Source organism: Pistacia vera, unplaced genomic scaffold (assembly GCF_008641045.1).
Source record: "Pistacia vera cultivar Batoury unplaced genomic scaffold, PisVer_v2 Contig140, whole genome shotgun sequence".
NCBI lineage: Eukaryota > Viridiplantae > Streptophyta > Magnoliopsida > Sapindales > Anacardiaceae > Pistacia > Pistacia vera.
The window spans coordinates 1,880,200-1,896,279 of record NW_022195467.1 but is presented as its reverse complement, the minus strand read 5'-3'; the positions used below and the strand labels follow the sequence as shown (position 1 = coordinate 1,896,279).

The following is a 16,080-nucleotide window of genomic DNA, read 5'->3' as shown; positions in this document are numbered from 1 at the left end:
TCAGTATTTCCAATTGTATCTCCTTATCTTTTTTAGAATTCCCGGCCTCAAAACCAACACTTTCCAACTCATAATAATGAAAAAGCCATTCTTATACAAGGTTAATTAGTTGGAATTTTCATAAAGATGTGTACACATTTTTAAGAAATTGTTTCCATCAAATTAATAAATAGAACACTATTTCTATCTATAGTCCATTTTTAAAAAATCAATATAAAGTTGCAGAAGCAATTATCTATGAAATCGTGGCCCTATATCTGTGATGATATGGGAAGTTGCAGAAGCAATTATAAGCCAATGGAAGAAAGTGAAAGAAATGGAGTTAAACCTGTTGATGTGTAAGGCAAGTCAGCTCCAACTGGTGATGCCTCGGAGGACTAATGGCGCAGACATGACAGCTCATAGTATAACGTTCTGGACAGGGAGAACAGGGGTGAATCAGCAAGTTCTTTCCTAAGTTGGTGTAAATCCGACTTCTTTTCTTTTTAGATTCCACAGCAAGGAGAATAACAGAAATAAGAGGGATTTCGTTTGTTTCCGTGTTTTTCGATTAAATCTTGGATTACGCAAGCTGTGAAGCTTTCCAACTCATAAATAGAACACTATTTCTATCTATATCTTTTTTGGTATCTGAATGATTGAACTTAATCCCAAGTTTACATTTCAAGAAGTCACCAAACACGTGTAACTGTCATTTCTGCTAGTATATAAAGCAGCTTGTAATCATTTCATCAATTAACGAAAAATTCATTCGAATTCTCTTAAACTGTGATTGTCTTGATTTTTCTTCTGTATTAGCTTTCATTTCTTCTCTTTTATCAAAAATCATCAATAGAAAATGGAAGCACCCACCATACGCTAAGTAAAGCATAGAGTTTATAAGACCTCTTATCTTCTAGCAGACATCAAGTATTTATATTTATTTATTTTTTATGCTTAGGGGTGTTTAGATCAGTTTGCGTCACTTTAACTAATTTTTTTGAGACTCTGAAACCATCAGTCGGATACAAACTCTAGTGATCACTTTAGTAGAGGTCGTGGGGACTCAAACTCGAACGACAATGTTAGATGCTCCTTTTACTCTTCTGTCATCAATGAGACTCAAACTGAGAAATCATATTAGATCCTCATTTACTCTTGTACATTCATACCACTCAGTAGGGGGTTATAATAAGTTAATTTGATGCTAAGCAATGAGTTCATTTGTGAGAGAAAATGAAAATACATAAGGAAAGGAGTAACACCTTGACCAACAATAAGACTACAACTGGCATCCAATCAACCCAATAAGAGAACAAACTAGCCAGGGGTGAATCTAGAGTATTCCTCCAATTATTTAAAAAAATTTATAAGTAATTTTTTTCTTTTATATCAATTTCAACTAAAAACATAGAATATGAATATTATATCTATTATATTTTATTTAACCATCCTAACAAGAATTTTTGGATCTGCTATTGCACCTAGCCCCATAGCAATAGATGAGCACACTGCAATGCAAAAGCAAATCTGTTACAGTGAGCAGTACAAGGATACCTCACCTAACAACTTAGAGAGTCCTGATGTCCTTGTAGGAAGGTTGGTGGGAAATTTCCTCATCTCTTTTGTAAAAACCGTATATATAATTCCTAGGGTATGAAAAAGTTAAAGTTCTGAGTGCATAATTTCTATTAATATTACGTAGTAAACGGTACAACTGGACCATGAGAACGAAAATCGCGAGGGAAGCATTTATTCGACATATAATGATCGATTTCGACTGTGGACCACTCGTTGAGTTGTTTGCTAATTAGTCAGTGCACATCCTTTGAAGAATTTTGTCCTTTTAAATGAAAAAAAAAAAACAAAAAAGACTGGTTGCTGATGTATTTTTAACGCAGTCAGTTTGGGAATATATTAATTACTTATCAAGGGCTAACAGAAGCAGCACCATGTATAAATTACGAATCAAATTTTGACAAGTCAGAGACGTTGGAGTTGGGGACAGCTTCTGTCTTGTTTGATTTGTCAACGAACACATGTCCGTATCAAATATATGTTGTAGAGAAAGAATTAGATACATATGAATACGTTACTCTATTTTTTTACATTTATTCTAAAAGTGAAAAATATATTTGTTTTAATATAACATTTAATTTAAAATCTAATCTTATATATTCAACTCAAATATTTAATTATATTTTTAATAAAAGTTTTATAAATAATAAAAAAAAAATTTCATCCACCTAAACAACAGTCGTTTGTCAACAATCACCATTAGCATGGAATGACTCACGATCAGTCAGATTGGCGACTTGTCTATGTCTAGCCATATTCACTATGGATCTGACTCGAAAACAGTAGATATACGGTAAAGATTCGGCCGTTAAGATAATATATCTTGGTGTCATTTGTGTTTGGTGTAGATTGGCCAAAAACAACCAGAATTGGTGCACGACCAACAAATCCAACAGCCATGCGCCATTCCGGTGACTTTAGACACCGTCCGTAATAGTAACCTGCTACCGGCAATCAATTAGGTGGTGGGAGTGTTTTTTTTAATTTATAAACTTTTATTGGGGGGTGTTAGCTAAAAGGTGAGGAGTTAAAAAATAATTAAATATTTTCAGAAAATGTTTTCAAAAAAGCACTAAACACATTCTAGAATCATATCCTATTTGATTATATCATATCTTATCCAATTCAAAATAGAATATTATTAAAAAAAAAAAGTATACAAACAGGCCAATTATGATTTAGAGTAGATTAGAGTCAAATGAAAATAAGGTAAGTCTAATGATTGTTATGATTGTAAGTATCAAATATAGTTATGCTATCTTAATGTTATTCAATAAGTTAGTCATTAGATAAAAAAATAATATAAAAGAAATTGTATTTGGATACTTAAAACACAAAATTGAGTTATTGTCTAAAATCTTTACTTAACATAGATGTACGATATGTATATTGATGAAGTAATCTATTAACTGCTAACGAACGGTTTAATGATATTCAATGCTCCATCTATCAATTATTGAGAAAGACTAGGACTCACATGTTTTGTTAATAACAACTTATTCTTTGAGTAGGAATTGTCAATGGATTGAGCCACGTCATAAGAAAGCGTCATCAATACATAATTTGGATTTATGAACACATAAATTTTAACTACCTTTTACGGTTTTACAGGAAAATAAATAATAATGTGCCAAAACTTCTCGATTTCACTTTATACCTTATTATAATCTATCAATTTGATAAATGAATATAACAATATTTGTTATCTAAGCACATAATGTACTATCTAAAGTTAGCATGACATTTCAGAAGGAAATTTTGAAACATTTAACATATGAGTATATATTTTTGCCCCTTCGACCAGCAGTCCAACTCCCTTGGGCCTCGGTTGAACTTGAATCGGTGAATCGCGGGCCAGTTCCTAATAACTGCTTAAATTTTTTTTTTTTTTTTAATAAATAAAGCTTTTATCACTGTCTACTAGAAGTAATTTTTATAAGTATATTCTGGTCCATTTTCACATGGTTATCTGACTTTTCACATACGTTGAGAATTTGGTCTAAACTAGCTTATATTTGTTAAGATTTACAAAACACCCTATTCATCATACAAATCCTTTTGTCCTCACTTTTAAATTTTTAGGATGAACTTACCCTATTATTATCCTTATTTACAGAAATATCATTGTACTAGAACTAGCCATTACCACCAACCACCGTGGACCACCGGCGAGGCTATCAAAAATCGTCATAATGGCATACGATCAAACCGTAATATGGTTAGTTGTACACTGTTTCAGGGTTAGATCTATGGTCGTTTATGACAAAGACTACTTTTTTCAAGGTAAGGATAGACTCTAAAACATAATAAGTTATGTTAATGTTTGTTGTCTCCAAGTATTGTTTTAGATACCTTTTTGTTTTGTAACTCATTATCTCTAAAGTATATGATGATACTAATTTTAGAGATAATAAAATAATGTGAGTTTTCTTATTTTAAATGGTTCAATGTCACTCTTCTGAACAAATTTTCTACCTCCGTCCCTCTTGAAATAATAACCCCAAACTCTTAACCTCTTCAAAATCTTATTAAGTTGTTTTTTATTCAAGCGTCCCGTCTTCCCTTTTGTCCTTATCATGGCCAGAAATTTTCTATGTTCTTCTCTGTTTCCTCTTTCTTCCATTCCAGTATCATCCCAACTCAATGAAAAAAACTCTATTTTCAGGATTCAAAGATTTGAGCGCCAACCTAACCTTAAGTGAGGTGCAAAAATTGAGAAAAGGATTTCTTGCTTAACAAACATACCATTTTTGATTACACGATATCGTTAAACAATTACAAGGTCAAGCCTTTATAGCTTGCCGATCCAGTTTAAGAACTCGACAAATGGAGAAGTCTTTTCTTTCTCTTCCTCATTTGCTCTAGGTATCGCCCTCCATCCAGAATTTCGGGGCCATGGCATGGCCTTCACCATTCACCATCTAAGAGCTCAGAGGTTTTCCAGCAGTACCTAGGCCTCTTTAATGAAAACAACATGGGAAGCTTATCAAATCATTTATTTGCGGTTGAGTTTGATCGATCAAAATACCGAGTTTCTAGACATCAACGACAACCATGTTGGCATCGACATCAACAGCTTGGCGTCGAATATCTTTCCGCTGCAGCCTACATCGATGACAGTTCAACAAACAAAATTGAGTCTCATTAGTGGAAAACCAATCCTGGTTGGATCGATTACGATGCTCTGAAAATTGTTAAATGTCACCCTCTCCACATTCTTCCAAACCAAGATTGCCCCTCTTGTCTTTTAACGTCAATCTTTCACCAATCTTTCATGAGTTCATGTATATTGGCTTCTCTTCTTCACACGTTCTATTGGTGCTTCTCAATCTCATATATTTGGCTGGAGTTTTAAAATCAATGGAGAAGCTACAGCTCTTGATCTCTCTTCTCTTCCGTCAATTCCGGAAACGAAAAGCGACAGGTTTGACGATTTGCCTTTGAATATTGAATAGTAAATGTTATTCTACGTCATCAAGAAAATCAGTAATGCTGAAATGTAGAAGTAGAACGTTTATTCGTTGTTACCTTCGCTTTGGGCCACCACCACAATAAAATATTTACATTACAGTCACTGTTTTCATTTTAGATTAGTGTATACTTGTGTTGGACTATAACAGCTCGAAGCTAGTTTATTTAGGAGTTGCTAGGAATAAAGATTAAACACTGTAGACCCTCTTTAGGATATATTCAATTTCATACATAATTTCGTACTATAGTCCTCTTGAGATTATTAAACCTCCTTAAAATTCTTATAAACTAATTATGAAGTATAAAAAAACACTTAAATGTGATGTACGCAAATTAATTGAGTTTGATGAGAACCCAATTAAAACATATTATAATTTAATTTAGTATCTAATTACAGACAAACTTAATTGCAAAAATTAGAAGGTTAAAGAAAAAGATAAGACAAATTTTTTATGAGAAATGATTTTACTATTGGATGCTGCAGTTCCTGAGATATTGAATTGGACGGGGATTTCACTTGTTATAGTGGTTGGATATCGTTGTACTCGTTTTGGGTTTAATTTTCTATTAGATGGAGAAGATTTCGACTAGAAGGTAATATATACAACAAATTAAACCATATATATATATAGGAAGAAGAGCAAATATTAGAGTTTTATTTTTATGAATACCAAGCTGATCAAACTTTTTTTGTCAATTTCCAAACAGCAAAGTTTCTGTTGACTTAAATGATGAAGCAAAGGAGCTGTGAGTAGATGGAAAGAAAGGCGTCAATTTGAAAGTATATAGAGCGTCGTCCATTATGCAAGCTACCGATAACTTCTCATCTCAAACTAAATTGGAGAGGGTGGTTTTGGACCGTTTACAAGGTATATTTGCTTTCACAAAAGGCTTATGTCTAACATATCAAGCAATGAATATTATTATGTTCAGGGTTGTTGCCTGAAGGGCAAGAGGTAGCAATAAAAGAGGTTATCAGGAAGATCCAAACAAGGCCTAGTGGAGTTCAAGAATGAGCTTATAATTGTAGCTAAATTACAGCACACCATCTGGTGCGGCTCTTGGGTTTCTGCATCAAGGGGAAGAGAAAATATTGGTCTATGAATACATGCCAAATAAAAGTTGGAACATATATATTTTGGTATATATGCTTATTTCTTTAACTATCTATGCTTGGTTTCTTCACATTATTGAAACTTCGCTTGATTATATGTTACACGTTCCTCAAACTCTTTTTTCTTTATAACAGATGAATCTAAAAGGAAGTTGATTGATTGGAACAAATATTTTAACATCATTGAAGAATAGCTCAAGGATACTTATCTACATAAGTATTCAAGACTGAGAATAATTCATAGAGACTTGAAAGCCAGCAATATATTACTTGACAAAAAATAGAATCCCAAAATATCTGATTTTGGTATGGCTAAGTGTTACCACAACTCACTTGAAGCAAATACAAATAGAGTTGTGGGCACACGGTGAGTAAATTATAATTTAGAATCTCTTTTGAATTTGTATGAAATTAAAGTTGCTGCTCCAATGAACCTGATTATCTATTTTTTTCTACATAAAAACTAGTTCTACTTTACAAATGAAATCCAGTGGTTATATGGCTCCTGAATATGCTATAGTGGCATCTTCTCTGAGAAATCTGATGTATTCAGGTGAGTTTTAATTTGGAGATCATAAGGTGGAGAAGGTCCAACAACAACATCTTTTATGATGGTCAACCTCTCAACCTCGTTGCATATGTAAGTTCATAATGTAGCACTGCCGCTTTTTATTGTTAAAATTACAACCTCTGCTTATCTCAATGTTAATATTAATGCTTTTGACACAGGATGGCAGATGTGGAAGGAAGGTGTAGCAAGAACTAATGAATCCAACACTACATGATCATTTTGTGAAGAACAAGTTTTGAGATGTATTAACTTGGCCTTGCTTTGTGTTGAACAAATCAATGGACAGACCTATCATGTCAGTTGTTATTCTATGTTAACAAGTGAAGGAGTAAAATTACCAGTGCCAAACAGCCTGCATTTTCCATTGAAAGAAAGATTGTTGTGGACAATGCGAGTGGAATAAGCAGGGCAGAGATACAATAATAACTAACTATATCTGTAATGGATCCACGATGAAGACTTTTTTCTTCGTACTCTACTGAGTAAGGTGAATTGTAGTAATAAAAGCTCTATTTTATTCTCCTTTCTTGCCAGTTTCAGTGTATTTCTAGTTAAAGTCGTGCATTTACTGGATTTATGAAGCTTTTGACTCATAATAATGAAAGATTTGATGGTGGATCTCATCTTTGTAGTTCTGAATTTATTGGATTCGGATGATTATACTCACATATGCAATATTTGTTGGGATAATGTTGCATACAAATTAGTAAAGATTTTGGATTTGAATCCAAATATAATGTATAATTACTTCCATCTGCTCAAGAGTAATGTAGTATTTCCGTACCCTGTCATCTTTACACTCAAAAAGCTCAACCTAGACCTAAAAAATTATTCTTTCACTGGTGAATCAAAGTTAAAAACAGAGGATGAGAGGAGGGGTACTCTGCTTTCAGTAAGCTTGCTGTTCAATGTAAGAGTATTATCTGTTCAGTGTGTCATGTACCAATTCGCTTCCTAAACTTGTGTCAAGTAAAATCGTAATGGGTAAAAGATGAAAGAAAGAAATTGAAAGACGATGAGAAGTCTAAGATAGAAGATATATCAAAATCAAACAACTCTTTTGAATTTGAATATAAACCAGATAATATGTAGCAGTATAACCAACCGCTGCAAATGATATCAAAATCATTATCTTCTGACTTTGTTTTAGAATGCATAAAAAAAATCCAAATCAAATACCGAGAAGAAACAATACTCATATTGATGAGAATAAGCAAATATGATTTAGAATTTCTTGCACTTTTTGCCTTTCAAGTTCACGAGGTGCTTAGAACTAAATCTTTTTCCGCTCATCGACAGTATAATTACTTTCCTCTGCAAATAATGCAACAATATCAGAAAAATTCTAAAACTTAGAATATGATCAAAGTTTGTATAGATCTAATTCGAAAATAGAAAGCGATTCATTTTTTCTTTTCCGAAAGAAATTATATTCTTCATTTTCTTTTAATAAAACAAAAGAAGTAAATACACATCATCTATGCTTAAAAATTCGCAAACCAGACAGAGAATTAAACGACAATTCACCCATGCAACAACACAGCAGGCTTGTGAACATGAAGCAAGCAAATCTTCTTCCAAAAAGCTCTGATCGTTTACTCTTTACTTCTTCCCCACTGCAACAAATATAGTCTTCTCCACACCATGCGACCCTCTCGCTCAATCACGTCCGAACTCTCCATCCAAAAATGAACTCAAGACTCCCAACTCAAAAGAAAATAAATTTACTCCACATTTGTTCGTACTTGGTCATAATTATTCACGGAAAAAACTGCTATGGAAAATTCTTGGTTACAAAGAATGTTCCGAAACGGACCGAAGGTGATTCGTAATGGACCGGTTTCGATCTAAACGGTCCAACCGGTCTGACAGATGGACTGTCAAGATATCATAATATTTATTATATTTATTTCCAACATGTAATTTGTCTTTTCTTTCTTCTTTTCTCCTTCTTTTTTGCCACTCTCTCTTTTTCCGTATCTCTTTTCTTATATTATATATTTTCAAAATGGCACTTCATCTTCTTCTCTTTCTTCTTCTCACCCGTCACCTCATCTTTCCCTTGGATTTACTGGAATCTAAGTATACAAACAGCTTGTAATCATTTTATCAATTAACGAAAATTCATTCGAATTCTCTCAAACTTTGATTCTCTTGATTTTTCTCTTATGTATTAGCTTTCATTTCTTCTCTTTGATAAAAAATCATCACATAGAAATGGAGGCACACACATAAGCTAAGTAAAGCATAGAGTTTATAAGAACTCTTATCTTCTAGCAGACGTCAAGTTATTTATTTATTTATTATTATTATTATTATTATTTTGACTTGGAACATACGGTACGACTATCGCGAGGGAAGCATTTCTATCCACGTGAAGCATTTCTATCCACGTATAATTGATCCGATTTCCACTAGTTGACTGATGTTATCGCAGGCTCCATCAGTTGTGGAATATTATTAATTACCTTATCAATGGCTAACAGAAGCAGCACCATGTATAAAATTTAACGAATCAAATTTTGACAAGTCAGAGACGTTGGAGTTTGGGGACCGCCTGCTCTGTCTTGTTTTGATTTGTCAGCTAACCCATGTCCATATCAAATATTAATGTTTGTAGAAAAAGAATTTAGATACATAGGAATGTATTATCCTATTTTATTTTACTACTTTATCCTAAAAAATGAAAAATATATTTGTTTTAATATTAATTATTTAATTCAAAATTCAATCATATTATATTCAATTCAAAATATTTAACAATTATATTTTTTAATAAAAATTTATAAATTAACAAAAAAAATCCTCCATCTACTCAAGCAACAGTCGCTTGCCAACAATCAACGTCAACACCAGAATGACTCACGATCAGTCAGATCTAGCCGATTATCTGTTTCTAGTCATATTCACCATGGATTTAGCCGAAAACAGTCAGATATACAGCCAAAGATCTGGCTATTGACAATGATCATATCTTGGTCGTTATTTGGCTGTAGATTTGGCCAAAAACGGCTAAATTGGTGCATGACCAGTCAAATCCAACCAATCATGCGTCATTCCGATAACTTTTAGCCACTGTCCGATAGTAATAGCCAGCTACCGGTAATCAGTTAGGTGAGTGAAAGTGTTTTTTTTAATTTATAAACTTTTATTTTGCAGGGTCTTTAGCTAAAATATAGGGGGTTAAAAAATAATCTAAATATTTTTAAAAAATGTTTTCCAAAAATGTACCAAACATATTCTTAGAATCTTATCCTATTTGATTAAATTATATCTTATTCAATTCAAAATATAATATTATTATTAAAAAAAAAAAGTGTATGCCCAATTATGATATAGAGAATGATTAGAGTTCAAATAAAAAATAAGCTTAATTGATTGGTTATGATTGTAAGTATCAAAATATAGTTTTATGTTATCTTAATGATTATTCAATAATGTTAGTCATTAAATAAAAGATCTCATATAAAGAAAATTTATTTGGATACTTGAAATACAAAATTGAGTTTATTGTCTCAAAATCTTTACTTAACATAGGACGTACGATATGTATATTATGATGAAGTGATCTATTAACCTGCTAGGGTAGCTTCAACCCTCCATCTATCAGTTAATTGAGAAAGACTGGAAACTCGCATGTTTTGCTTAAGTAACAACTTATTTCTTTGAGTAGGATTTGTCAATAGGTTTGAGCCACAATAATAAGAAAGTGTCATCAATTACTATTTTAGAGATAATAAAAGCTCTTTTTTCTTTATTTTAAAATGGTTCAATGTCAGACTCTTCTGAACAAATTTTCTACCTCCGTCCCTCATGATAAATAATAACCCCAAACCTCTTAACCTCTTCAAAATCTTATCAAGTTGTTTTTTATTCAAGCGTCCACAGTTCTTTCCCTTTTTGTCCTTATCATGGCCAGAAATTTTCTCATGTTCTTCTCTGCTTTCCTCTTTCTCTCCATTCCAGTATCATCCCAACTCAATGACAATGAACTCTATTTTCCAGGATTCAAATATTTCAGCGCCAACCTAACCTTAAGTGGAGCTGCAAAATTTGAGAAAGATGGCGTTCTTTGCTTAACAAACGACAGTGAACGTTTACTAGGCCAAGCCTTCTATAGCTTGCCAATCCAATTCAAGAACTCGACAAATGGAGAAGTCTTTTCTTTCTCTTCATCATTTGCTCTAGGTATCGTCCCTTCCTATCCAAATGATGGTGGCCACGGCATGGCCTTCACCATCTCACCATCTAAAGAGCTCAAAGATACTGTAGCTGGTGCTTATCTAGGCCTCTTTAATCTAACCAATAACGGAAAAGCTTCAAATCATTTATTTGCTGTTGAGTTTGATACAGTTGAGAGTCCTGAGTTTTACGACATCGACGGCAACCACGTTGGCATCGACATCAATAGCTTGATCTCTGATAAGTCTTCAGCTGCAGCCTACTTCGATAACAATTCAACCAAACAAAACTTGAGTCTCGACAGTGGAAAACCAATCCTGGCTTGGATCGATTACGATGCATCTGAAAATTTGTTAAATGTCACCATCTCTCCACATTCTTTCAAACCAAGATTGCCCCTCTTGTCTGTTCACCTAGATCTTTCACCAATCTTCAATAAGTTCATGTATATTGGCTTCTCTTCTGCAACAGGTACTCGTATTAGTTTTCATTATATTTTAGGCTGGAGTTTTAAAATCAATGGACAAGCTGGAGCTCTTGATCTCTCTTCGCTTCCTTCAATTCCGGACAAGAAAAAGCTGACAGGTTTGACGATTTGCATTTGAATATTGAATAGTATACACAGCTGTAGAAGTGGAACGCTTTTATTGGTTTTTTACCTTCGCTTTAGGCCCACCGGTGAAATTTCTTTGCTCCGCCACCGCAACTGCTTGGTTTCCTAAAATAAAATAAGCAATAAAATATTAACAAAAAGTATATCTTCTACTGTGTGTTCACTTGAAAAACAACAACCTAAAATCAAATTAACAAGTCCTCAGTAAGGATTTTGTTTGTTTGTTGAGTTTTATTCGTCAGACTCTACCTCTTGTTTAGTGTTTTTAGTCAAAATACTATGTCTTCAGTTTAGCATGGACTATTATTAATATTTCAAACAGAATTTTTTTGTGAGAATTATTATTATTAATTATATTTATTTTTATTTTGTAAAAAGGATATTCGTCTGTTGAAATGGAGGGTTATTTCCTCATGAATTCCTCAATTCCAGTACTCATCCGCTTATAAATGGATTAACTCTCCCTTGTATTCATTTTAGATTGAGTGTATTGTGTTTTGACTATTACTAGCTCCAAGCTAGGTTTATTTAGTAGTTCCTAGGAATAAAGACTATTATTATAAATTATATATTATTCAATTTCACATATAATTTGGTACTGTAAATCCTCTTGAGATTATTAAACCTCCTTAAAATTCTTAAAAACTAATTATGAAGTATAAAAAACCCTCTGATAAGATAAAATTTTCTAAAATAGTAAATTATTGTAGATAGAATTAAACGCCTAGGTAAAATAATTTCGTTTGATGAGAACTCAATGAAAAAATATTATAATTATAATTTCAGTATCTTACTACGTACAAACTTAATTGGAAAAAAAAAATGGTCAAAGAAGCAGATGAAGACAATATTTTTATATGTGTAAATGATTTCACCATTGGATGCTGCAGCTCCTGAGTTATTGAAATGGATGGGGATTTCACCTGTTATAGTGGTTGGATTAACCCTTATACTCGTCTTGGGTATCTTTTTCTTCATTAGACGGAGAACATTTCAACTAGAAGGTAATATATACAACAAATTAACCATATATATATGGAATGAAGAGCAAATAAATATGATTAAATATTTTATTGAATGCCAAGCTGATCAAACTTTTTCTTTTCAATTTCCAAACAGCAAAGTTTATGTTTGATTTAATGAGTGAAGCAAAGGAGCTTGAGATCGATGGAAAGAAAGGCGTCAATTTGAAAGTATATAAAGTGTCATCCATTATGCTAGCTACAGATAATTTCTCATCTGAAACTAAACTTGGAGAGGGTGGTTTTGGACCTGTTTACAAGGTATATTTGCTTTCACAAAAGGCTTATGTCTAACATATCAAGCAATGACTATTTATTATTGTACAGGGTTTGTTGCCTGACGGGCAAGAGGTAGCAATAAAGAGGCTATCAGGAAAATCCAAACAAGGACTAGTGGAATTCAAGAATGAGCTTATAATAGCAGCTAAATTACAACACACCAATCTGGTGCGGCTCTTGGGTTTCTGCATTCAAGGGCAAGAGAAAATATTGGTCTACGAATACATGCTAAATAAAAGCTTGGACACATATATTTTTGGTAAATATGCATATTTCTTTAACTATCTATGCTTGGTTTCTTCACATTATTGAAACTTCTACTTGATTATTATGTTACACATTCCTCAAACCTTTCTTTTTTCATTATAACAGATGAATCTAAAAGGAATTTGTTTGATTGGAACAAATGTTTTAACATCATTGAAGAAATAGCTCACGGACTACTTTATCTACACAAGTATTCAAGATTGAGAATAATTCATAGAGACTTGAAAGCCAGCAATATATTACTAGATAAAGATATGAATCCCAAGATATCAGACTTTGGTATGGCAAAAGTGTTTACCAAAAGTCAATCTGAAGCAAATACGAATAGAATTGTAGGCACACGGTGAGTAAACATAAATTTAAGAATCTCTCTTTGAATTTGTGTGGAAATTAAAATTTGCTACTCCAACAAACTTGATTATTCATTTATTTTTTTTTTATTTTTTTTTTACAAATAACTGATTGTACTTTATAAATGAAATTAAGTGGTTATATGGCTCCTGAATACGCTATAGATGGCATCTTTTCTGAGAAATCTGATGTATTCAGTTTCGGAGTTCTAGTTTTGGAGATCATAAGTGGTAGGAGTTGCAACAACATTATCTTTTATGATGGTCAGCCTCTTAACCTGATTGCATATGTAAGTTCATAATGCAGTACTAATATTATGTGTTATTATGTGTAAACCCAACATATATGTTTATCTCAATGTTTAATAATTATTTAATTGTTTTGACACAGGCATGGCAGTTGTGGAAGGAAGGTGTGGCCACAGGACTAATGAATCCAACACTACGTGATTCATACTGTGAGGACCAAGTTTTGAGATGTATAAACTTGGCCTTGCTTTGTGTTGAACACAATCCAATGGACAGACCTATCATGTCAGTTGTTATTTCTATGTCAACAAGTGAAGGTGTAAAATTGCCAGTGCCAAAACAGCCTGCATTTTCCATTGAAAGAAAGATTGTTGTGGACAATGCGAGTGGAATAAACAGGGCAGAGAATACAGACAATAACTTAACCATATCAGTAATGGATCCACGATAAAGGCAAAGGGACAATTTTTTTTCCAGGACACGAGAGTAAGATTGGAATTCCTTTTGTATGATAACTGACTTTACCGTTCTGCTAATGTGTCCAGAGAAGTCAGCTCCACTTGGTGATGACACAGCCACTTATGAGGTAGCTATGACACATATCACAGTCCTACTTGGAATTAAGCTGTAGCTGCACTCTTCACACAACTAGTATCTCTTCCCACTAGTTTAAATTGGATCTTTTTTCTTTGTATTTTACTGAGTAAGGTGAATTGTAGTAATAAAAGCTCTCTTTTATTCTTCCTTTCTTGCCATTGTTTCTGTGTATTTCAAGTTAAAGTGTGGGATTTACTGGACTCTGTGAAGCTTTCGTACTTAGAATAATGAAAGATTTGATGGTGGATCTCATTCTTATGTAGTTCTGAATTTATTGGAATTTCCGGGATAATAAATACTCACATATTTAATACTTCTTCGATACAATCTAATGAAAACACTGTTCCGATCGACCCTTTTTTTAGAAAGAGTAATGTTGTATGCAAAATAAGTAAACATTTTGGATGTGAATCCAAATATTGATGTATAATTACTGCATCTGCTCAACAATAATGTAGTATTTGACTAACCATGTCATCTCATTACACGCAGAGAAGCTCAACCTAGACTTAAAAGATTATTTCTAGAACTGGTGAATCAAAGTTAAAAACAGAGGATGAGAGGAAGAAATGCCACGCATAAAGGCTACTCTGCTTTCATTAACCTTGCTGTTCAATGTAAGAGTATTATCTCGTTCAGTGTTGTCATGTACCACTTCGCTTCCTAAACTTAGAATTTCTTTGTCAAGTCAAATCCGTTAATGGGTAAAAGATGTACGGAAAACTCATATTTGTCAAACTTATGAATTGTATGTGTGGACATATGTTCTGTGTGCACACTGGTTGCCAAACTTAAGTCTTGACTTATTTCGTTTAGAGAGTGTGTGCACAACAATTTGTGCTCTCTCTCTCGTTTTAGATAGTTGTAACCCAGCACGAGTTACGTATCTGATAAAGTAAAAAAAATATTGTTTATCTCTATCTCTCACTTTTTATGACCTTTTTACGTGTGTCATAACATTCTTAAGTGGTCTTAGGGAATAAAGTTTTCTTCCCAATTTGTTTTGTGGTCCAAACCAAAAGAATGAATATTTTCCTTAATTGGACAAACATGCATCAGTCCTTGTTGGTTGACTTAGCACTATAATGTTGAGCAAGAAAATTTTCATTATAAAATACCCTTTCTAGTATGCATGAATCTAATATTTTGGATATTTTGTTTTATTGTACTCTAAATTTCTTAGAGTATTTTCTTTCTCTTAAGGTTTAAGGTTCATTTCCATATTTATGCCAAAACTTCACCATATCAAACACTGTCTCGATGGCTCTCGGAACGTGGTTCCTTTGCTGATGTTGGAGTGTGGCAACGGTGCTTGAAGCTTGGTGGTTCACAAGCTGCTAACGGGTGTGTTCCCGGCGTGAAAAAGGTCTAAGTAATTGCTATACGTTGAGGATTCAAAGTGTGGTGCTAAATGTAAAGTTGAATAGAGAGTTCTTTTTACTGTAACTTAGATCAACTTTGAACTATATCTTGTAATGTGTTTTTAACTTAGTGGATTGCTTCAATCTGGACAAAGTCCCATGGATGTAGGCTAAAAGTAGATTTAGCGGAACCATGTATATGGCTTTTTCTTTATTTTCCACACTTATGTTTGATGTGTTTAAATTGGAAATGTTTAATCTACTTGATAATTATTCCGCTGCACTTAAAATGGGTAACCACACTCTAACGTGAGTTAAATCTACAACTCTCTCCCCAACAAGATGAAAGAAAGAAATTGAAAGACAAATGAGAAGTCTAAGATAGAAAGATGATACATAAATCAAACAACTCTTTTTAATTTGGAATTCACCCATCTTTTCTTATCA

The 16,080-nt window shown here is 33.1% G+C and overlaps 1 protein-coding gene across 1 annotated transcript in view; it reads left to right on the top strand.

Annotated features, from left to right (window-relative positions):
* LOC116123208 (L-type lectin-domain containing receptor kinase S.4-like) overlaps positions 1 to 14,126 on the top strand; it is an 83,786-nt gene extending 69,660 nt beyond the window's left edge. Inside the window, exons 5-7 of the mRNA XM_031409006.1 lie at positions 13,182 to 13,419; positions 13,563 to 13,716; positions 13,818 to 14,126. Coding sequence (XP_031264866.1) covers positions 13,182 to 13,419; positions 13,563 to 13,716; positions 13,818 to 14,126 — 701 coding nt within the window. The remainder of the gene's footprint in view (positions 1 to 13,181; positions 13,420 to 13,562; positions 13,717 to 13,817) is intronic.
* The last annotated feature ends 1,954 nt before the right edge of the window (positions 14,127 to 16,080 follow it).